The sequence below is a fragment of the Dunckerocampus dactyliophorus genome, chromosome 21 (genome assembly GCF_027744805.1).
Source record: "Dunckerocampus dactyliophorus isolate RoL2022-P2 chromosome 21, RoL_Ddac_1.1, whole genome shotgun sequence".
Lineage (NCBI taxonomy): Eukaryota > Metazoa > Chordata > Actinopteri > Syngnathiformes > Syngnathidae > Dunckerocampus > Dunckerocampus dactyliophorus.
This window is the reverse complement of record NC_072839.1, coordinates 13,347,661-13,371,225: the sequence shown is the minus strand read 5'-3', so window position 1 is coordinate 13,371,225 and position 23,565 is coordinate 13,347,661. Positions and strand designations below refer to the sequence as shown.

The window sequence follows — 23,565 nt, the reverse complement described above, 5'->3', positions numbered from 1 at the left end:
CGTCCTGCCCTTTTTGCCCACATGTTGACTTGTGAACAACGTCTCCCTCAGGTGAGCACCTACCCTCTTCCCATCCTGCTGATGAAGACGAGCCGCACCTCCTGCTGGTCCCGGGAATCCCAATTCTCACTGCACTCAGCCCACCAGGGGGGCCTTTTCCTGCTCAGCCCCGGGGACCGCCTCTTTGTCACAGTGACCAACGCCTCCGCTGTGGACATGGATGAGAAAAGCAGCTTCTTCGGGGCGTTTCTAATCAGCTAAGACACCCAAGGACCACAGAGGGGGCGCTGTCGGGCTTTTAACGGAACCTGTAAAGTCAACACTTGGCGAATGCTGACGCACGGGGACGCAATGGCACAGGTATGATGGTGCAACACTCCTGCACTACCCAGCGCAGCCACTAGTGGGCTCCCATCCACAGCAACAAACGCTACACCTTATGAAGCAGCGTTCAAAGGTGACAAGCTTTAACTAAAGTTAGATTTTGCTATTTGACAATCACTAACATACTTTTTGTAAATCCTACAATATTTCTCAGGCACTTAAACAGTCCATTAATCTATGTAAAGATTCTAACTTTTTGGTCATCTATTGTCCATCAGAAACTGGGTGTAAATATGAACGTCCTTAGCGAAATAGCCCAACTCGAAATGTGGGTGGGGACACATTGTTATAACTGTTCAATTTTATAACTGGAGCTAAGTGGTCCCGACAGCCAAACATCCCACGATCATGAATGCAGCATTGTTTTAAAATGGTTTAGATCAATCAATTTTGATAATTACATTTTAATGTATAAAACATGGCTACGAAGTTGTAAATCACATGTGAATGTAAATAGGTTTTATCTGTAAATGTGTGAAATAAATGTATGTACAAATTACTGTGAAATACTTTTTGTGTCAAGTAACAGTTCTTAATTTACTAGGGCATCTCAAAGTAATTCTTCATTTCTACTCTCGACTCACTACCCAAAGTGAAATCTTTAAAGAATGTAGTTCTTAATAATATCAATGATCAACGTTTTCAGCGAATAAAAAACCCCAAATTCAGTACATCATAAAACAAGAAAAATTGTCAAAGCTGCAAAAACTTCCTGAGCCTTTAATTGGTCTATTAGTCTGAACTGACCTCCTGAAATGAAACGTATTTTGCACCATATTCTAACTTATTGAGATGCTCTAGTAGCTAACGTCTTGGTTGTTTCAAGCGTTCACATGCGTCGTGCTGCCATCTAGTGACCACTTGAAGAAGTGTACCGTGAGGAGAAAAAAAGAAGTCATTTAAACTGTTTGATTTTCTTTCTTTTGTGGAAATATGATACAGTTATATTACATGTCTGTAAATGCCCTGGTTTGGGGGTGGGAGAATGGTACACGCTAATGCTAAGACAGGGCTGCAGTGGCACCGAGGGATCGCTCCAATAAATAGTCAAGTGTGGTGGATGTACTTATTAATGCAAACAAACTGGTGAGTCTCTTCTAGTCTTTTTAGCAGCAAGTTGACCAAATGGTGGGGGCTGGCCAAACGCAAATCATCAAAAGTAAAAAGTCACAAGAAGCTGGTGGAGGTTGAGCACAGTCTTGCCCACCTTGGAGGGGCCGCCGATAGGCAGTGGTGCCAGGTGGTGGGGCGCAGCAGCCGGGAACTTGGGTTCTGGTTTGATGGGGGCACTGAGGTTGGGGTCGAGGGTGGCACTGTTGGGAGGAGGCTGGAGATGGGAAGGGGCTGCACCTTCCCGGTGTCACTCTCTGAGCGAGAGCGTTTACGGTGGCAGCGAGGTGGGGAATGGGGGGCAACAGTGGGGGGCTGGAGGAGGTGGCAGCTGTTTTCTAGGGGCATGGGGCGAAGGTCAGCAGGACAGAGGCAGAGCTTCCTACAGCAGCGGACCAGCAGGGAGAGCTGCCGGTTCTCCTGGAAGCGGGAGTAGTCCTTACACCAGCTGCAGGACGGCTTGAGCTGCATCCTCTGACCTTTGCAGGCACGACACACGTAATGCTGACATGACGAGTCGGTGGGTGCGATGGGGTCCTGCAGCAGATTGCCTGGACAACACACATCAGAAGACGTCTTACTAAAGTCATCTTGATATCAGCAAACATCCGTCTACGTTTCTTCCTTATCTGCTCACAGCTGGATGTTTCTTTCTCTATATTCCACCCTCTCGCCACACATGGTTACAAGCGCTCTTTCAGTCTTTCAGCGCAGCTTCCTTAGCAACAGCTGGTTGCTACGGCCTGCAGCTGCAGACAGGAAAAGGGATGAAGGCCCATTGATAAGAGTGCACTTAAGAGCTCCCGGCGCTGGATAGATGGATCCCTTTCATACTCGCACACATATACAGCTCTAAATTTATCATCTCCAGCCATATTGATCTATTATCAAGGTACTATAGGCTCGTATTAATAACTGCTGCAGTAAGTATGAAGGTAAACATAAACTACAACATACATCTGTTAAATAAGTGGCTCTATCTGCACCACTATTAATGTAACAAACTAAACTTTATATTTCTCGACCTTTCTCTCATTGTGTTGTTTAACTTCACTAACAAGCGTTTATTTTGTTAAATACAAATCGAAACAATGCTGCTAGCTACAGTAAAATGGCATAAAAGGGGGTGTGTCACGGCGGCTGCGTTCAAAAACTCCGGAAAACAGACACACGTACGTTTCCTCAATGCAACCACAGCTATTCCACAATTATACGTATGCGATTGGTATTGAAATGTACAGAGACATTTCTCATTTTACTCTGTCAGGCCATTGTGACTATAGCGGGGGAGACTTTTGAGCTATTTGGTAACACGATTTTCCCACAGTACGTGAAGCGGCATTATTTAAATACTAGCTGTTATCACAGATGACAACATTGTGAAGAAGCACCATCCAAAGCACGCATTAACAAATGCATAACTCATCACTATGCACATATTCACATTAATATTAACAATATACCGGCACTCACCGCACACCAGGCAGGACAAGGACTGCCGGAAGAAGGGCAGCAGCCTGCAAAGCTCGGACAGGGCTCGGGGGTCTCCGGGGTCGCATTGCAGCACGGAGCGGCTCGCCGACACGAACAGCGACGTAGCGTTTACCGGGTTCATCTCCTCGGCCTAGCCCGGGACCCCGGTCCGATCGGTTCCGATGTCTCAAACAAGTAAAAGCAGCAAACGTGTCACACGAACACAACAGATAAGAAAATTGACTCCGGGGGCTTTGAAGATAACATCTGCGCCCCCCCCCCCCGTAGCGGTAGCGGCCCGACACCGGCATGCGTCCCTCTCTTGTGGACCGCCTAGCGCAGGGGTGGACAAACTACGGCCCGGGCGCCACATCCGGCCCGCCAAGCGTTTGAATTCGGCCCACCAGTTGCTACAAAAGTATTTAATTTAAACTTCTGACATACAAGCTGGCATGATGTGGTCTGATGGTTAAAGTGCTCCTGAAAAAAATGGACACAAGCACATATAGCAGATTGTACGACACTTTTACTGCTAAAATATGACAAATAATTCCAGGTGAACTGTTAGAATTATAAGCTTGAACTGGTGTGCGTGTATCAAATACAGTATATAGTCTGGCCCCCCAGCCAATTTTGTTAACTTAATGAAGCCCACAAGTCAAAAAGTTTGTCCAGCCCTGGCCTAGCAGTTCATGATGACCAACAACTACATGAGATATTAGCAGTAGCCCGACCCAGGTTTTGAACCACTGTCCCCTGCACTATGACCCACTGGTGTTAACAGCAGAGTTGGCCAGCTGGCAAACATACACCATGTTGTAATAGTGATGATGATGACTGATACCTTGTAGTTGGCGGATGAGCGTTCAAAACCCGGGCAAGCCAGATGGAAACATTGAACATCCAGCTACATGTACTTGTTTTGTCAAATGGCTTCCTTGCTGTTTCTCCAGGTCCATCACGTATTGTTGTCATCACTACGGATACAACACCATGTACACTTGCCAGCTGGCTAGCTCAGCTGGTAGCATCATGGAATCATGGTGCAGGGGATGGGGGTTCAAATCCTGGTCAGGGATACTCCACATGCCATAGAAGCATTGGACATCCAGTCCAGACAATTTCAGACATCCAGCTAAATTTTGTCTGAAATCCAAATGGAGTCCTTGCTATTTCTCCAAGTCCAGCATGCATGGTAGTCATCACCTCCGATCACCTCCGATACAACATCACACAGTTTGCCAGCTGGCTAGCTCAACTGGTAGCACTGCAGAGCCATGGTGCAGAGGATCAGGGTTCAAATCCCACTCAGGCTTTGCCAGTTGGTTTGAGAGAGAAAATGGAAGATTTTATATAAAAATACTTAAATTTTTTAAAGTACATTTATAAAAGGCCAGCCAGCTAACTCCTACTCTTGCCACCCCACGCCCACGCCATCGCCCGCGCCCTCCCTCCCACCACCCCGCACCCCGACCCGCCCCCCCACGCCATCGCCCACGCCGCCCCCTTTTTTTTTCCTATACGCCTACTTCTCCTTTTATGTTGACTCCACCCAGCTGGACAGATCTCTGAGGCACTTAATCTTTCCCTGGTAGCAGCAGATCATCCTGGAGGCGGGTCTTCGTGTGTTGATACTTACCATAATTAATGCTGAGGGGGTGTCCCTACTTATATTGTGCCACATCGATCGCCCACTGGGAAAGCAACTCCCTATCACAAGTTATTCGGACTTGACCGGGATTTGGACCCAGATCCCCTGCACCGTAACCTTTGGTGCTACCAACTGAGTTAGCCGGCTGGCAAATGTTCGTGATATTGTATCGGTAGTGACGACTGCAATACGTGCTGGCCTGGAGAAATTTCTACAAAACAGATTGACTAAGCAACTTCCTATTACATGTTAGGCAGAAAATGCTGACCAGGATTTGAACCAGAATCCCCCACACCATAGCCTGCAGTGCTACCAACTGAGTTAGACAGCTGGTGAAGATGTTTGATGTTGTATCGGTAGTGATGACTGCAACACGTTCTGGACCTGGAGAAAGCAGGGCAAGCCATTTGTTTTTAGAAAAATGCTAATGCTACCACCTGCCTTGTCCAGGTTTTAAACACTGATCTCCTGCAGCGTGAATCTGCAGTGCTACCAGTGGAGCTAACCAGCTGGCGAACATGCATGATATTGTAGTCATGGTATGGTGATACGTGCTGGAAGTAGGGAAGCAATCTGTTTCACATCAAAAGGATGGCGGTACCAGTTGGATAGACCAGGTTTTGAACCCCAGTCCTCATGCACCATAAACCAGTTGTGCTATCAGCAGAGCCATCCAACTGGCAAACACACAGGGTATTGTTGTGGGGGTGCTGATGATGACAGAAATAAGGAAGCCATTGGGTTGTCTTTTTCTACAGAAAATGACCAGCAAGTAGTTGGATGGAGTATGTTACTGCTGGCCCTGACCAGGTTTTGAATCCCGGTCCACTGGCACCATAAACCTGCGGTGCTAACAGCGGCGTGAGCCAGCTGGTGAACGTGTATGAAGTTATGATGGTGGTGATGATGACCATAGATGGCACAATACCAAGGAAGCCATCTGTTGGTCTGTTTCCAGACAAAAGGATCAACAATTACAAGTTGGTCTGACCAGGTTCTAAACCCCAGTCCCCGTGCACCATGAACCTGTGGTACTATCAGCAGAGCCACCCAACTAGCAACAGTGCTTGATGTTGTTGTGGGGGTGATGATTTACTTGTCTCCTTGCACCACCACACAGTGTTGCTGCCACCTGGTGAAGTAACATAGTATTGTATTGGTGGTGATGACGGCGATAGATGGAGAAATACCAAGGAAGTAGTCAGGAAGCCATTTGGTTGGTCTGTTTCCAGACAAAACAGCCAACAACCACCAGTCGCTTTGACCAGGCTTCGAAGCCAGTCTGCTTACACCGTTCACTAGTAGCGTTTACCACTTGAACTACACCACTGAGACATGATGAGAGAGCCATGGTGATTCGTGCTGGACCTGGAGAAATATCATTGAATACATTGTCACCAATACACCTACTGTAGTACCAGGAACTAACTTAGTAACTAGCTTCCATCGGCGAGGCTTCGGCCAACTCCAAACATTTAGCGTTAAGAGTGTAGGCACTCGGTAGTACACACATTACATACAGTATGTACAGTACATAGTATGTACATATTGACTGAGTATTTGCATTGACATGAATTTAAATGACATCAAGTATTGAAGGGCCTAAATGTGACCATGTTAGGGTGGTCCGTGCACGCTGAATTATTAATGCATATTTTTAAACTGGCACAGAATGTGAAAAAGCTCAAACACAAGAACAGCATTTGATTGAACTCCTTTATGACCTAAATGTTTATTTTACTATGGAATTTTAACATTTCTTTTTCAGTAGTTGTGACGATTGGTTTTGCCGCATGACACAATGAACCTCCAAGCCATACGTGGTTTGTTATGTTTGTGTGAGTAAGGCAGTGTGTTCCTGCCTGGATATCTCTACTGATAGCACCACTAGGTGGTGGTGAGAGGAAGCAGGAGGTCAAGTACTGCTCAGGGCAAGGAGTCACATTCAACTACTGCCTGGTCCTTTTGTAATTTCGCTCCATCTATCATCATCAATACCCCCACAACAATATCAAACATGTTTGGCATTCGGACGACTCTGCTGACAACACCGCTTGGTCATGGTGCAAGAGGTCTGGGGTGTGAAACCAGAGCAGTGCTCCTGGTTATTGTTTTGAATGGCTTCCTTGGTATTGGTAACATTGGGCTTCCAGCGTCTTGTACTTGTTTTGTCTAAAAAAAGACAAATGGCTTCCATGCTAGCAAGTGTCCAGCAACTATCGCCATCATCACCACCGATACAATATCATGCATGCTTGCCAGCTGGCTAACTCCACCGTCAGCATGCAGTTTCATGGTGCAGCTGTTAGGGGTTCCAAACCCAGTCAGGGCAGATGGTAACATTGGGCATCCAGCTACTTTTACTTGTCTTGCGTAGAAAAAAACAAATGGTTTCCTTGCTACTTCTCCAGGTCCAGCATGTATGGTCATCATCACCACTGATACAACATCACACAAGCTTGCCAGCTGGCTAACTCAGCTGGTAACATCACAGGTTCATGAAGCAGGGGATTTGGGTTCAAAACCCAGGTAAGGCAGATGGAAACATTGGACGTCCGGCTGCATGTACTTGTTTTAAAAAAAAAAAAAAAAAAAAAAAAAACATACTTGGTGTGGTTCAGTAAAAGCTCACACTTGTAGATTTGAATGTTGCACGTTAATTAGACGGCATATGTAAGTCTTCACGGAAGTGACCCTTCTCCGTCCACCAATCAAGGCACTGCACTGTCTAACTCCGCCCACTTCAGGTACCCTACCAAGACGAGTGTTCTAAATTGTACAGAACTCTTGTTTTACAACCTAAAATCCAAACAATGTGTGCACATAAAGTGTGCCTTGTGATGTGTGCTTCAGGGAACTGGCCCTCGTTGATTGTTGTGTCTGAGGAACTTTGGATGCAAGACGAAGAAGTGACAGAAAACTTTCATGTTTGCGCGGCACACTTTCCAAGCCCCGCCCCCTCTCCTTCCAGTGCTGGGAGGTTCTATAGTCCAGAGTCGCTGCTCTGCAATTGTTGTTCCTCTCCGGGACGTCGGCGTGTGGTCTGTGTGGTCTGCCGCGTCCTCCCGAGCGAGCGGCGCGCTGTCTGCTATGACGGGCTCCGCTCCGAGGGCGGTTCTTCTGCAGACAGTGGTGGTCACCATCACCGTGCTGCACTTCTCCACTTCGCTCAACGCGGTAAGGACAGACGTGCTAACTTTCTTTTTTTTTTAAACGAGGCATGCACGAGACTCTTATGCTTGTTTCTGTTCAAGTTGGGTTTCGTGCAGAGTACAAGTATATGTTAAAAGACGAGGAAGATCAAACAAGTTCAGAAGCAGCAGCTGGCTGGTTTTAGTTTCTGTTGAGAATCAGGAAGTTTTTTGGGGGTTTTTTTATTCATGCGCGCCTTTTGGATGCAGTCCAACAAAGTCAAGTTGATGGACACCACTCTGAAGCTGTTTTGCTTTCATGCGCAGATGAAGGAGACGTTCGCCAGGAGTAGCGTATCCTGTCTGAAAGGTTCTGACCTGCACGGCATCTCAGCGTGTTGGAAGGTCACGCAGCAGCTTCACCTCCTCATCGAGAAGGTAAGATGCGCCGTCTTCCAGAACTTCACGAATAGCGTGAGAGCTGGCCAGTCTGAGGTCTTTTAGACTTGAGGGAACATCTCCCAAGACGTTAAAAAGTCCTGAAAAGTCAAAACCGCCAGGACTTTTTTGAGCTTACATTGAAACTAAAGAGAAACACTGTCATTGTTTGCGGATGTTTAGTACAGTATACGGAGCTGCTGCTATTGAATGCAACACCAGCGTCTTTTAACCTGCTGATTGTTACTACTTGTACTATTTATAGCACAGACATTAGTGAGCTGGAGTCATACTAGCTTGAAACGCCTTGCTTGTTTTTTTTTTATTATTGGCCCTCGGCATATTGTAAAATAAAATGAATTCCTTATGAATGCAATATGTGATTAGATACGATACCAACAGACTATCAGATTGTGTAGCATGTATTGACCTACATTGGATTGGTTGTAGCATATTTATTGTACAGTAGGTATCAAAAGTGTGATGCTGCACAACAGGGTCCATCACATTAACACTCAGCTCAGGCAGCACTCAAACGTCTACTTTGCAAAAACTACCTCTGTTCTGAGTGGAAGCTGCCGTATTAGAGCACTGCATGGTCTTGGCCATTGTGCAATCTTCTTATAGCCTAGAACATCTTTATGTAGAGCAACAATTCTCCCCCACCCCCCCTCCCCCCATCCTCAGGTCATTTTTTGCCATGAAGTGCCATGTCCAACTTTAACATGCCTGCTTCCCATTCATGCCTAGCGAAGTCACAAGACACAGTGGAGGGGTCTAATGGCCAAATTGGTTATTTGTACTTTTGTCACCAGCAGTTTAGAGATGAATAGCTGCATGATTTATTTTGAGGGGACAGTAAATGTACGCTGATGCTCACGTTTTGGAGTGGCCTTTTATTGTGGCCAGCCTTGGGCTCACTCGTGAAATAGTCAGGCTGTCTATCACGTGAGGGTGGATGGATTATCTCAGCAAAGGACAGCTGCTAACCAAGACAGATTTGTTGAGAGATCCCTGTTGTGTACATAGAAAAAGGTTTAGACCTTTTGAGCTCAGCTCATGAAAAACAGGACAGGAACAAAAGTATTGCGTTTGTATTTTTGCTCCCTTGTGACAGAGGACAAGTCATTGCCTCGGCCCCAAGTAGCCGCCCACGTCACGGGAAGTTTCATCCCTGAGCTGGTGCGAGGAGATGGTGGTGAGGAAAGTTAAGATGCTAACTGGTCTAGTTGGTCAAAAATAAAAATGTTAATTAAATGTTTCTAATCATGAGTCTGTGTAGGCTCTCAGTCGTACAGGAGTTGTCCATTGAGGGAAAGGCTTCTTGAGACGTCATCTGTACTTCTGTGAAGAATGTGTCAGACGTTTCGCTCCTCATCCGAAGAGCTTCGTCAGCGAACTAATAAGTGCTGGTAGCCTAGGCAGGCCTTAAATACAGTAAGAGTGGGCGGAATTGGTGTGCCAACACCCTCCTCCAATTGGTTCCTTACACTAAGCCTGGGCGGAGTTGTCTAATCCTCTCCTGCCATTAGCACCTCCGATCAAAGGGAAGTGTAGCTCCCTGTAGTTGGGTATGAACGACTCTGATACTGGCTCCTGGCTCCACCTCATTTGCAAGACTAAGAGCTGTGGGTTTTGGTCTCAGTAACCTGCTGAACACAAGGTCCAAATTAAACCTCAAACCACCATTCCGATTCAATGATGGGTTCTGTTGTTTGACAAAATAGCTTCCTTTACTCCTCTTTCAAACCATCTGTTTTCTTTGGCCAAAATCTTTACCTCGCTGTCCTCAAAAGAGTGATTGGTTGCTTTAAGGTGTAGATGTACTGCTGATTGAGGCCCACTAGAATTGTCCCTGCGATGTTGATAAAGCCTTTTTTGGAGCATTTGCTTAGTTTCCCCAATGTAGTGCTCTTTGCATTCCTCATCTTTACAGTGGATGGAATAGACCACATTGCTGTTTTTGGTTTGGAGCCTTGTCTTTAGGATGCACTAATTTTTGTCTCAGGGTATTTACTGGTTTGAAATAGGTAGGAATTTTGTGTTGCCATAAGATCCTCTGGAGTTTTTCAGAGACCCCCGCTACATAAGGGACTACCACTCCTCTCCTTTTTGCTTCTGTGGGCTTTTGGGTTTCTTTCCCTACCCTCTTCTTTTGACATTTGTTAAAAGCGAACCACGGGTACCCACAGGTTGAGAGCACTCTCTGGACATGTTGTGTCTCCTTTTTCCTTCCCTCAGCACTAGTTGGTATTTGTTCCGCTCTATGTTGGAGGGTCCTAATAACCCCTAGTTTATGTTGTAGTGGATGGTTTGATTCAAAAAGCAGGTATTGGTCAGTGTGTGTGGCCTTTCTAAAGACCTCTGTAAGTAGCTGTCTGTCCTTTCCTATAATTACCTTGCAGTCTAAGAAGGCTAGTTGGTTGTCCACCGCATTGATATGATCTGTGAAAGACTGAATTCCCTGTTTTTTGATTATGACAAAGGTGTCATCCACGTATCTAAACCAGTGCCTTGGTTTTGTCCCTGAGAAGGATGTGAGAGCCTGTTTATCCATCTCTTCCATGTACAAATTTGCCACTATGGATGAGACTGGTGAGCCCATAGCACAACCATGAATTTGTCTGTAAAATTTCCCTCTAAACTGAAAATATGTAGTGTTAAGGCAAATTTCCAATAATTGGAAATTTGCCTGGGCGGAGTTGTGGTCTAATCCTCTCCTGCCATTAGCACCTCCGATCAAAGTGTAAGGAACCAATAGGAGGAGGGTGTTGGCACACCAATTCCGCCCACTCTTACTGTATTTAAGGCCTAGGCTACCAGCACTTATTAGTTCGCTGACGAAGCTCTTCGGATGAGGAGCGAAACGTCCGACACCTTCTTCACAGAAGTACAGATGACGTCTCAAGAAGCCTTTCCCCTTTCTAATCATGACCTCTTGTAGTCACTCACCTTCTATAGCAGACGCGATGTCCACACGTCTACGGGTATTTATAAATATTAAATCAAAGCTGATCAAAAAAGCTCCTGTCGAGCATGCCGTACGAGCAGGAAAGTGGTTTGTCTCACGTATTCGTGTTGACGTCTCTCCTCAGCTGCAGTGACCGGCGGCAGGCGAGTTCACGGACAGAAGATCACGTGGTGGAGGGCCAAAAGGGGCTGGCCTTCCTCCAGGACGTCCAGCTGGTGGATGGCGAGCTTGTGGTGCCACGTCCCGGCCTCTATTACGTCTACGCCCAGACGTACTTCAGACACACCAACTCCTTGGAGGTCGACTCTTTGGAGGAGGATGAAACGGTGGGGAACACGGGAAGACCTCTGCTGCAGTACACTAGGTCCCCAACTTACGAACACAATTGGTTCCAGACGACCGTTCGCAAGTCGAACAAAAGGTAATTTACCAATGATATAGGTACTACATGTACGTCTATACATATTTACATACATACATGTGTATGTATGTAAATATGAGTTTGGATGCAGTAGTAATATTAAACAAGGATAATTAGTGAAAAAAACAATAATTATAAAAATGACATAATACGTAATGATAAATGTTATTTACCTTTGAAGAGGAGTTGTTGAGCATACGTCGTTGTGGTAGTGGTGGAGGAGTTATTGAAAAAAGGACAAATCGTCAGCGTCGTAGACTCTTCTAAAAGAGGTAGTGTTCTGTGGGTGGTGTAGAATTAAGCAGGCCTATTAGCTCTTCATAAACTTTAATCACACGCTCTGTCTGGGTTGCATCATAGAGCTACAATTTAGCTTTGCATTTCTCCTTTACACTCTCTCCCCACCGTCTTCCTCTACCTGTTGGTCCCATTAGCAGTGTCACAGTGCCCTCTACTGGTCAAGCATGTAGCAGTATAAATATGGAGTTACTACATGGCAAAATACATGAAAATATAGACCAGTGAGCTTGTGTTCGTATCTCCGAATGCTCGCAAGTCGGATGTTCGTAAGTAGAGAACCCAGTGTACATCTATAAAAAGGTGAGGGTGCTGTCCTGCCCTTTTTGCCCACATGTTGACTTGTGAACAATGTCTCCCTCAGGTGAGCACCTACCCTCTTCCCATCCTGCTGATGAAGACGAGCTGCACCTCCTGCTGTTCCCGGGAATCCCAATTCTCACTGCACTCAGCCCACCAGAGGGACCTTTTCCTGCTCAGCCCCGGGGACCGCCTCTTTGTCAGTGACCAACACCTCTGCTGTGGACATGGATGAGAAAAGCAGCTTCTTCGGGGCGTTTCTATCAGCTAAGACACCCAAGGACCACAGAGGGGGCGCTGTCGGGCTTTTAACGGAACCTGTAAAGTCAACACTTGGCGAATGCTGACGCACGGGGACGCAATGGCACAGGTATGATTGGTGCAACACTCCTGCACTACCCAGCGCAGCCACTAGTGGGCTCCCATCCACAGCAACAAACGCTACACCTTATGAAGCAGCGTTCAAAGGTGACAAGCTTTAACTAAAGTTAGATTTTGCTATTTGACAATCACTAACGTACTTTTTGTAAATCCTACAATATTTCTCAGGCACTTAAACAGTCCATTAATCTATGTAAAGATTCTAACTTTTTGGTCATCTATTGTCCATCAGAAACTGGGTGTAAATATGAACGTCCTTAGCGAAATAGCCCAACTCGAAATGTGGGTGGGGACACAATGTTATAACTGTTCAATTTTATAACTGGAGCTAAGTGGTCCCGACAGCCAAACATCCCACGATCATGAATGCAGCATTGTTTTTAAATGGTTTAGATCAATCAATTTTGATAATTACATTTTAATGTATAAAACATGGCTACGAAGTTGTAAATCACATGTGAATGTAAATAGGTTTTATCTGTAAATGTGTGAAATAAATGTATGTACAAATTACTGTGAAATACTTTTTGTGTCAAGTAACAGTTCTTAATTTACTAGGGCATCTCAAAGTAATTCTTCATTTCTACTCTCGACTCACTACCCAAAGTGAAATCTTTAAAGAATGTAGTTCTTAATAATATCAATGATCAACGTTTTCAGCGAATAAAAAACCCCAAATTCAGTACATCATAAAACAAGAAAAATTGTCAAAGCTGCAAAAACTTCCTGAGCCTTTAATTGGTCTATTAGTCTGAACTGACCTCCTGAAATGAAACGTATTTTGCACCATATTCTAACTTATTGAGATGCTCTAGTAGCTAACGTCTTGGTTGTTTCAAGCGTTCACATGCGTCGTGCTGCCATCTAGTGACCACTTGAAGAAGTGTACCGTGAGGAGAAAAAAAGAAGTCATTTAAACTGTTTGATTTTCTTTCTTTTGTGGAAATATGATACAGTTATATTACATGTCTGTAAATGCCCTGGTTTGGGGGTGGGAGAATGGTACACGCTAATGCTAAGACAGGGCTGCAGTGGCACCGAGGGATCGCTCCAATAAATAGTCAAGTGTGGTGGATGTACTTATTAATGCAAACAAACTGGCGAGTCTCTTCTAGTCTTTTTAGCAGCAAGTTGACCAAATGGTGGGGGCTGGCCAAACGCAAATCATCAAAAGTAAAAAGTCACATGAAGCTGGTGGAGGTTTTTTACGTCACGTTTTTATCACGTCTTTTTAACTTCCTGTCTCACAGCCATGTCAAAGGCCAGTGAAGCGCGTTTCATTTTTGTTTTCATGTAAAAAATAGATCCTAAAATGTTCCCGATGGATTCATGTAGAAAAACCTCTAGAAATGACTGACGATGATGCTGAAAGCGACCTGACCCGAGCCAAGACAATAAACGTCCTGGCGCCGCTGCGTGTGTGTGACGACCGTGTAGGTTGGGGTGGGGGCGGACACTCAACAGTCAAAGTGCATTTCCAGCGAATCGTCAAACCCCCGGCTGTCGTGCCCCGTCCCTGATAGGAAGGCGGTGGCAGCGACCGGTGCCCCAGTGGCGGTGGCCACGTTAAGGAGGGTGTTACCGGGTGAGCTATTGGCCGGGCTGCGGAGGGCAGCGGCGGTGGTGATACTGGTGAGGTTGATGCCCAGCGTGAGGCGCGTCTGCTCCAGAGCCTTCTCGGGCACGGCAAAGGCCTCCAGCTTCTTCTCGCCGTTGGCCATGTACGAGTTCTGGCAGCCGCGGCAAATGCAGTCTTGACACGCCTACAAGACACACACGTCAGGTATGATGCGTACACGAGAAGGCGTATAAAAAGCGGCTCACCTTGCGGTTGGAGTAGCATGGACAACGCTGCCCCCTGCAGGTCAGCACTGATGGGTTCTGGGTCGCTCGACCGCATTTGCAGCCTTTCTTCTCCACGGGCTTCTTGTATAGCGGCTTGGAGGGGCTGGATGGGTGAGTAAGAGGGTGAGCATGGGGGTGTGGGGGTACCCGGGGCTGTGACCGGGGTTTGGGGGCACCTTGCCTGGCCTTGGCATGAGCCTTCTTGGGGACCCCGTGGTGCTCTGCAGTCTTTTTCAGCGGCTTCACGAGCACAGTCTTGCCCACCTTGGGGGGGCCGCCGTTAGGCACTGGTGCCAGGTGGTGGGGCGCAGCAGCCGGGAACTTGGATTCTGGTTTGATGGGGGCACTGAGGTTGGGGTGGAGGGGGGCACTGTTGGGAGGAGGCCCCCGGAGGAGGCTGGAGATGGGAAGGGGCTGCACCTTCTCGCTGTCACTCTCTGAGCGAGAGCGTTTACGGTGGCAGCGAGGGGGGGAACAGGGGGCAACAGTGGGGGACTGGAGGAGGTGGCGGCTGTTTTCTAGGGGAATGGGGCAAAGGTCAGGAGGACAGCAAGGACCATTGAGGTTAGAAAGAGGTATAAGGGGGTCATCTAGCTGGTGGGTGGGTTCAGGGGAGGGGTCAGCATCTGTCTCCAAGGTCCGAAGCACCTCCTCAACACTCAACAACAGCGGACCCCCTGCGTGTTTCAAGTCCTCCCCAAAAGTGCTGATGTCACAAAGGCCCGCCTCTCCTGCCGCCGTGACACTGACGCAAACCGGGAGCGCCTCGGAAAAGCTCTCCTGCTTGACGACGCCTCGAGTTGTCTCTAGCGTGGCGGGTGGCAGCGAGGCAACCAACCCGTTACAATCATGCAGCCCGTTCAGGCTCACGTCGTCACCTTTCACCTCGCCAGGGGGCGGGACTTTGTCGGGCTGCACGTCCTGTGACATGGAAGCGGTCTGAGATGAGTTCCCAGTATCCTGGTCCTCACTCTCGGCCAACTTGAGGCCTTCGTTGAGGACGGCCTGCAGGTCCGGCGAGTCACCGGCGGCGCTGGCAATGTGCGGGGCCAGCGGCGACTGCGTGATGTAGAGGCAGAGCTTCCTATAGCAGCGGACCAGCAGTGAGAGCTGCCGGTTCTCCTGGAAGCGGGAGTAGTCCTTACACCAGCTGCAGGACGGCTTGAGCTGCATCCTCTGACCTTTGCAGGCACGACACACGTAATGCTGACATGACGAGTCGGTGGGTGCGATGGGGTCCTGCAGCAGATTGCCTGGACAACACACATCAGAAGACGTCTTACTAAAGTCATCTTGATATCAGCAAACATCCGTCTACGTTTCTTCCTTATCTGCTCACAGCTGGATGTTTCTTTCTCTATATTCCACCCTCTCGCCACACATGGTTACAAGCGCTCTTTCAGTCTTTCAGCGCAGCTTCCTTAGCAACAGCTGGTTGCTACGGCCTGCAGCTGCAGACAGGAAAAGGGATGAAGGCCCATTGATAAGAGTGCACTTAAGAGCTCCCGGCGCTGGATAGATGGATCCCTTTCATACTCGCACACATATACAGCTCTAAATTTATCATCTCCAGCCATATTGATCTATTATCAAGGTACTATAGGCTCGTATTAATAACTGCTGCAGTAAGTATGAAGGTAAACATAAACTACAACATACATCTGTTAAATAAGTGGCTCTATCTGCACCACTATTAATGTAACAAACTAAACTTTATATTTCTCGACCTCTCTCTCATTGTGTTGTTTAACTTCACTAACAAGCGTTTATTTTGTTAAATACAAATCGAAACAATGCTGCTAGCTACAGTAAAATAGCATAAAAGGGGGTGTGTCACGGTGGCTGCGTTCAAAAACTCCGGAAAACAGACACACGTACGTTTCCTCAATGTAACCACAGCTATTCCACAATTATACGTATGCGATTGGTATTGAAATGTACAGAGACATTTCTCATTTTACTCTGTCAGGCCATTGTGACTATAGCGGGGGAGACTTTTGAGCTATTTGATAACACGATTTTCCCACAGTACGTGAAGGCGGCATTATTTAAATACTAGCTGTTATCACAGATGACAACATTGTGAAGAAGCACCATCCAAAGCACGCATTAACAAATGCATAACTCATCACTATGCACATATTCACATTAATATTAACAATATACCGGCACTCACCGCACACCAGGCAGGACAAGGACTGCCTGAAGAAGGGCAGCAGCCTGCAAAGCTCGGACAGGGCTCGGGGGTCTCCGGGGTCGCATTGCAGCACGGAGCGGCTCGCCGACACGAACAGCGACGTAGCGTTTACCGGGTTCATCTCCTCGGCCTAGCCCGGGACCCCGGTCCGATCGGTTCCGATGTCTCAAACAAGTAAAAGCAGCAAATGTGTCACACGAACACAACAGATAAGAAAATTGACTCCGGGGGCTTTGAAGACAACATCTGGTCCCCCCCCCCAAAAAAAAATCACACTTCCTTGGTGCAGTTTAGTCCCATCCAGTCCATCCTCGGTGCCGAGAGAGTTCACAAGCGGGGCCTCCTGTTCTTCAATCGGGCTGAGGTTCGTCGGAGCATCGTGTGTCGAGCGGAGCCTGAATGTCACACAGCAGCTCTACAGCAACGGCTGCCCGGGCTCTGTGGTGTGAAAATGACCCGATTTGCTCCGGTTGCCCAGCGATACTTCCATAGTCAAAAGTCCCTGCCGTGTTGGCGTTATGATAATAAGGGCTCGGTAGCGGGCCCGACACCGGCAGGCGTCCCTCTCTTGTGGACCGCCTAGCGGTTCGTCGCGGTTCTTGTTATTGTTCACTGAAGATTCATGGCGGCCCAAAACAAACCAGGAGGCCGCTCCGCCGCCAGAACCGTTCTTTCGACCAGAAAGGCTTGCACTGCACCACCCAAGAGCACCGAACGCGACCGGAAAAAGTCAAAGTGAAGAAGTGAAAAATTTCAGAACTCCCCTGGCTCGGTTGGTACAGAAAACCGCACAGCACCAGAAGCCTCGGTCTCGAGTGAGAGCGCTAGCTACTTGAGCTACACCGGAAAGCGGGCACACAAGGAGCAGGCCGCAGGCCTCTTCTGGTGGTTAGCGGGCCTCTCCTCTTCCCGCTGCTCCTTACAGCACGATAGAGGCAAACTAAAGGGAGATTGAACCTAAAACAAAGTTCTTTTGGAGCTTTTGGTGGAGCCAGTGGTGAAGGAAAGTGGGTTTAGTCCTTGTTTGTGTTCCTTGTTTGTGTTCGATGCTACAGCTAGCAGCGGCGTACTCCTCATACCGCCCGTCGCCTATCCCGTATACGTCCACATTGGGGCGCTGTTGTCCAAATCTCGCGATGACTTCTGTGACATATTGAAAACAACGACCGTCATAATGAAGCTCATGTAATTAAATTGGAAAAAGCCCACGTAATTAATTTGAAAGATGCTTTGTAAACTTTCCATTATTACAAATTCATTTTAATGTTGTGTGTCATATACTGGATATTTTCGATGGTACTGATTGGAGGACACTTACTTTTGGATGCAGCTTCCTTCCTTAAATAGTTCCTTTTTTTTTTTTTTTTTTTAGCAGTTTCTTGCTCCACTGTATTTCATGATCATAACTAATAATAGTTGGTGGGTTTGCATGAGGTTTATTCTTAGCAAGCCTGTAATTCCCCTTTGCTACAAATACAATAAATAAACTTGTCGACTTATATAGGCATAGTGATGCCTACTTCCGAGCCTCCTTCCTCCATCTTGTCAATATTTTCCATTACAGACACATGTGCTTGGTGCAAATGTTTTCTATTTTTACGTGTCTGGTCACTGTACTTAAGGACATCTCAGGTCTGGCTTCCATCAGTCCTTCTTGGTGAAGATGTGGTCCACTCTTCTTTACGTCAGCCGTTGGATGTTGCTCCTCAGCCTTGCAGCTGTAATGTTGAAAGGTCATTTGTAATGAGGTACTTCAGGGTTCTAATTTCAGATATGTTTATTTTGTATGTGCTTGGATGTTGCAGTGGATGCCTACGTTCCAGATGTGCGTCTGTCTTGCTGCCGCAGTGTCTCCTCCAAGAGGGTGTTGAGAATCAAGCGGTGTTTTGAACAAAAACCACGAGAGGACTGCAACCAGCACGCCTTCCTGTAAGCATATTATTAAACATAGGCCTGCCTGCTTGTCGGTGTGGGGCTAAATCATTAATTGTAGTGTTTGCAGCATTGTAACCAAGAGTGGCAAGCAGTGGTGCATCAGTCCTGCAGCCAAGTGGCTCAAAGACAAGATGGACAAGGTAAGGACCTCCACCAAGACCTAAACATTTGGGGCCTGCAAGCCAAATCCGGCCCCTGAATAACATCACACTGGCATGCCCGTTTCAACAGCAGAAAAATTTTAATTTCATTGGAAAGCCCTGATCTGGGATGTAGGTGTCCCTGCTGGTAGAATAAACTGCTAAGAGTTAAAGGAGTTTATATATTTGAAGTGCAGCAAGCTGCTGAAAGTGTTTGTGACATTTCAAGTGTTACCAGACAAGATGGAATGTTAACAGCGCAAAAGAATAGCAACTTTCCCACAGGCCCTTAAATCCACTGCAGACAAACGTGCTTTTCTGACTTCCTCAAAGCAGCAAAACTCTGCTCTTAGGACTCTATATCTGTTCATATTTGTCTGATTGTGTTTCTCTTCCATTTAGAACAAGCTGCACTGTCCTCCAGACCTGTCCATACTGATGACCCAGTGAACCATACCCATCTGAGATTTCCTATTTCCATTTATCTTTTACATAAATATTTATAAAAGTTATTTTTGTATGCTGTTTTTACATCTTGGAAATTGTAAGGTCATCGGTTACAAAAATAAATGCTCTCATACACAAAAAGTTGAAGGCATTGATTTTGCTTTAGTGGTCCCTGGTTGTAGTACTACTTTGATCCGCTGGATGGCGACAGAGGAGAGCGAGGACTTTAAAAGACAGGCCACAAGCGAATGTCACGTGACACGGTTGTTGCCGTATTGGTCATTTACATAAGAGGCCCGCAGGGGGAGCCATACAAAGTGAAATAAACGTAGTGAACATTTACGACGACCGACAAAACGGCTCAATGATTCACTTTTAACTCAGTATTCTCGTACTCTACCGACTTGTTTTTGTTTGTAAGTGTTATTAGCAAATACAAAGATCGGGCAACCTTCTCATTCAATCACATAAGAATGTATCCAAACTTTTGTCTGAACTGATTTTTTACCTACCTGGAATTTTTTTTTGGTTTATAATGTGTTGCCATGATTACTAAAAAAAAATAAAAAATGTATTCCAAAAAATGACACACAAAAGGTGTGACAAAAAGGCTACAAAAGAATGACTTGTTATGAATCTGAGCATTTAATGGTGAGGTTTGATGAGGTTTCAAACCTAAATCACAAAGTCTGAATCAGCATGTTTTCAGTGACGAAGGCTTTTTTAGTGCAAGCTGACATATACACACACACACACACACACACACACACACACACACACTAGTGATGACGACGATGAGTGGCACACATCCTTCCTCTTTTTACGCTTTAGTGTGTGAGAGTTTGGAGAACACGCGCCAGAAGGAATCACGGAAGTGACTCGTTTGTGTGTGTCGACAAGACATGTTGGAACAGTCTAACTTTTACCACACTGGACCGTAGGATGTTTGCGATTGTCAGCATCCCTGTGTTGACAAGAGGTTTTACAAATAATGAAGTTATTGTTGTAGTAGTTGCTTGATACGCCACACTAAACTATGCTACACTACGCTACATTACACCACACCTGTTGATGTCAGACATCCTCTGCAAGTGGCTAATGACACATTCTTTCCATGCGACTCATGTCAAGACATGTCATGAAGTGAATAATAAGTTTTTTTTAAAAAGGCAGTGATACACTCACATTATCAGCTTTCACAATATGCCTGTGAACATGAGACATTTTTGTCTATTTTGTCATGTATTACAGATAATGTAGTGCAAGGCATGTTTGGTTTAACAGAATATGAATATATTTTTATTAATACTTTATAGTCTATTTACTTCATGCCTGACTTCCTACAAAACTCTTAGATTTTGCTTGCTTTAGATTGACAACAAATTCAATTTAAAAATGTGTTATTCGTGGCGAGTTCAAATGTCAAAAATCCATCTTTAAAAAAAAAAAAAAGTTAGATGTGTTGGATTAGTGGATAAAGTAAATAGACTGTGCTAAAATCAATTAAAAGTACAGTACCAGTCATAAGTTTGGACACACCTTTTCATTCCATAACATGGGAAATTGTCTCCAAACTTTTGACTGGTACTATGGACAGATTGTTCCCTGTACATTGATTGCGGGAGTTAGAATGAGACACGAGCTAGCTGTGGGCTCCACTGAGTAGCGTTTCATATAGTATGTCATTTTAATAGAATGTATTTACAGTAGTCCCTCGCCACTTTGTGCTTCGAATTTCACGCCGTCACTCTTTCAAATATACAGTATATACTGTAACTAATAAATCATTTTGTCAAATAAATAAACAAATAAATAAAAAATAAATCATAAAAAAAGCATATTTAAGCAAACGTGACATATTTTTTGCCTCTTTTGAAGCATAAAAATGGCTAAACTAAAATACAAATATAAGGGCTTCAGAAAACGCATTCAAAGACGTTATGACGAGTAGTATTCTACACTGGGCATGTAACTGTAATGTTCGGTGAGACACACAAGCACCAGATTTGATCACCGGAACAACAGGGTTTGATTGTATGTTTGAATGATCTCATCGCAGGCACAAAAATCCCTAATACAATCACGGTTTACTGTTGTGACCATAACCCACGCCAAGCTGAAACTCAACTCTGAACCTCAATGTCACTTCCTGTCTGGCACCTTCTCAGCTCCCCTAGTACTGGAACATATTTACAGCAACACACACACACATCTTACTTATGGTTTGAATGGCTTATTTACTCTCATTATGTCTACTACATTGGGTCATACGGGTGTAAAGGTGACTATAGAGTGTTATTTCATGTCTACAGGGCTCTAATGTTAAAAACAGGTCATAAACAGGTTTTCTATGCTCTCACTACAAAAATATTCCATTTGTAAATAAGGAATCCTATTTTACAGAAATTCACTTATGATTGGGTTTGGGACCAATTAACCACGATGAACGAGGGATTACTGTGTATCAATTGTGGATTTTGTCACTCGCCTACCTGTGTACCTGTGGTACCAAGTGGTATTGCGGGAAAGGACTTTCCTTCCCTTCCCTTACGTCAAAACGTAATGGCATTAAAACAAGTTTTTAAACAACAAAAATGCTACTAAATACATTTGATATGACAAGATGAAGTTGGGTGTTTTCATTCATTCTTTTACTCATCAGCGCGTTGATTAATGAAGTTAAAAAAAAGACATTTGACCCCAGCTTCCGGCCTCCCAGAGGTTGATCACTTTTAATATTTCCCAGCAAACGAGCGTGTCACACATTCGGAATAACCGAGAGGAGAGGACGGAAAGAGAAAATGAGGGATGACTAACTGGAAGGCGACTTCTGCTTTTTGACACTTTAAATGCGTCCCTCCGAGCCTTGTCACTTCACACACACCTCTCTGAAGACTCAAGGGAGACAAGCTCAGCTTTTGGCATTTTCTGTCTTTCTTTCTGTCTTATCCATCACCCTTGCTTTAAAAATGCTGAAGGTTGTCAGTCTGCAGAAGAGTGTGCTGGTGGTGGCCATGCTGGTGAATCTGGTCAAATGTGGACAAGGAGGTAAGTTGAAGACGTCCGGCTTCTGTTCTTCTGCGCTTCAAAGCTTCAACCAGCACACTAAACTCTTCTTTGGGTTCTTTCTCTGTCCAGTAATCAAGCCCCATGAATGCTGCACTAAGGTCGGCACCGAGGAGATAACGGAGGAAGTGTTGGGGTACAGTATCAGGAAACCTGTCAAACCATGTGTGCCCGCTGTCATGTGAGTACAAATTCAGCTTTCAAAAAATTGACGCTAAGACAAACTGAAAAATCTGCAAAGTGTGTAGTTCAAGACTTCCTGGCATTGAAAAAGTTGCTAATCTGACAAAATGAGCTAATTTAACATTATTGTGGTTGTAGGTTGTTCCATATAGTATATTAACATTTTGTAAAATGCTTCAAACAGTTTGCATTGTTATGATAGACAATTTAAAGATAGCCTGTTTAGTTGTGTGGACGCTGTCTGACTCACTGTCACCACCTGTGGTACTGAATGGTATTACAGGGCCGACTGGCCCATGCATGCTACCGGTAGCTGACAAGAAAACACAACTTAATGACACCGAAACACGCCTTTAAAAGCAAAAGTTGCAAAAATGATGTAAATGCACCATTTGGGAAGAAGCTAACGATGCTAAACGTCGTTTGTCCTCCAGCTTCTATACCAAAAGCGGTTATTACTGCGTTCACATCCGCGCCCCGTGGGTCCGAGAGAAGGCAGCGGCAATTGAGTGAGTTTCCCATCATCATCATCATCATCATCATCATCATGACCCACATTCAACCTCAGGCTAACTCCTCAATCTCTCGCTCTCGCAGGAAAGCCAACGCTCAGAGGCTGAGCACCGGCTCGCCGCCCAAAACCACGCTGCTCTCCATCCTCACCTCCACGCCTTCCACAGCGTCTTCATACACTCCCTTCGTGTCCTCATTCGCTCCCCCAGTGTCCCCCTCTCCTTCCTCCGCGTCACCTTGACGCCACTCAAAACTCCATTAAGAAAATGAGCACTTTTTTGCTAGCATGAAGATTGAAGCACACGCTTACTTGAGCCTAATATTTAGTATCTTACAGTTATTTATTTCTTTAATTTAATTGCTGAGTTATTTATAAGCAAAATGTAAGTTATTTTGTGTCATTAATAGAGCAGATTTTATTTATGATGTTACAGTGTCAACGATCAGAAAAGTGTGCGGTTTTATTTTGCCAGTTCTGTCATTGTTTGGCCGCATCAAATGTAGCAAAATAGTTCATAGCACGCATGGACAATAAAATGACATCTGGATGAAACCTCAAGTGTCTTGAATGAATGATTAAAGTATAAAAACTCAAGCTGAATATTTCATGTTCAAACACATGAAATTGTAATAATAATAATAATAATATAATCATAAAGAGTTCTTTCCTTTTTCCGCTGAG

The 23,565-nt window shown here is 45.5% G+C and overlaps 3 protein-coding genes across 15 annotated transcripts in view; 2 read left to right on the top strand and 1 right to left on the bottom strand.

Annotated features, from left to right (window-relative positions):
* The window catches only part of tnfsf10 (TNF superfamily member 10), an 11,675-nt gene extending 10,753 nt beyond the window's left edge, over positions 1-922 (top strand). The window contains exon 8 of one of the 2 annotated variants that reach the window (XM_054765627.1): positions 52-922. In XM_054765627.1, coding sequence (XP_054621602.1) covers positions 52-261 — 210 coding nt within the window. In that variant the 3' untranslated portion in view covers positions 262-922. The remainder of the gene's footprint in view (positions 1-51) is intronic. The other variant, XM_054765626.1, reaches the window with a different exon arrangement.
* LOC129174050 (E3 ubiquitin-protein ligase MSL2-like) lies at positions 768-23,565 on the bottom strand. Of its 11 annotated transcripts, none has more exons than XR_008567349.1 (6): positions 18,416-23,565; positions 16,579-18,317; positions 14,382-15,655; positions 11,257-14,320; positions 2,132-2,243; positions 768-2,045 (listed from the first exon to the last, which is right to left on the bottom strand). XR_008567349.1 is itself a non-coding variant. In XM_054765618.1 (5 exons), the coding sequence occupies exons 3-5, from the start codon at positions 16,718-16,720 to the stop codon at positions 14,015-14,017; spliced, it is 1,722 nt and encodes a 573-aa protein (XP_054621593.1). In that variant the 5' UTR covers positions 16,721-17,742; positions 18,200-18,317; positions 18,416-23,565; the 3' UTR covers positions 11,090-14,014. The 11 variants fall into 11 exon arrangements, 3 of the variants coding, with proteins under 3 accessions (XP_054621593.1, XP_054621591.1, XP_054621594.1); XR_008567354.1 differs by lacking the exons at positions 768-2,045; positions 2,132-2,243 and having other exon boundaries at positions 11,091-11,464; positions 11,753-11,859; positions 12,253-14,320; XR_008567348.1 differs by lacking the exon at positions 2,132-2,243.
* Positions 11,167-13,198, top strand: LOC129174057 (tumor necrosis factor ligand superfamily member 10-like). Of its 2 annotated transcripts, none has more exons than XM_054765634.1 (2): positions 11,167-11,484; positions 12,241-13,198. In XM_054765634.1, exons 1-2 carry the CDS (start codon positions 11,224-11,226, stop codon positions 12,409-12,411), a joined length of 432 nt encoding a protein of 143 aa, XP_054621609.1. In that variant the 5' UTR covers positions 11,167-11,223; the 3' UTR covers positions 12,412-13,198. The 2 variants fall into 2 exon arrangements, with proteins under 2 accessions (XP_054621609.1, XP_054621610.1); XM_054765635.1 differs by having other exon boundaries at positions 11,167-11,579.

What these genes read in the sequence shown, in the direction of transcription:
- LOC129174057 (XM_054765634.1), top strand. Translation starts at nt 11,224, where the DNA reads ATGCCGTACGAGCAGGAAAGTGGTTTGTCTCACGTATTCGTGTTGACG. An exon ending in CTTTGGAGGAGGATGAAACG is followed by an intron (nt 11,485 to 12,240) that starts GTGGGGAACACG and finishes TGTCTCCCTCAG; the next exon opens with GTGAGCACCTACCCTCTTCC.
- LOC129174050 (XM_054765618.1), bottom strand. Translation starts at nt 16,720, where the DNA reads ATGAACCCGGTAAACGCTACGTCGCTGTTCGTGTCGGCGAGCCGCTCC. An exon ending in CTTGTCCTGCCTGGTGTGCG is followed by an intron (nt 15,656 to 16,578) that starts GTGAGTGCCGGT and finishes TGTGTTGTCCAG; the next exon opens with GCAATCTGCTGCAGGACCCC. An exon ending in CATGCTACTCCAACCGCAAG is followed by an intron (nt 14,321 to 14,381) that starts GTGAGCCGCTTT and finishes TGTGTCTTGTAG; the next exon opens with GCGTGTCAAGACTGCATTTG.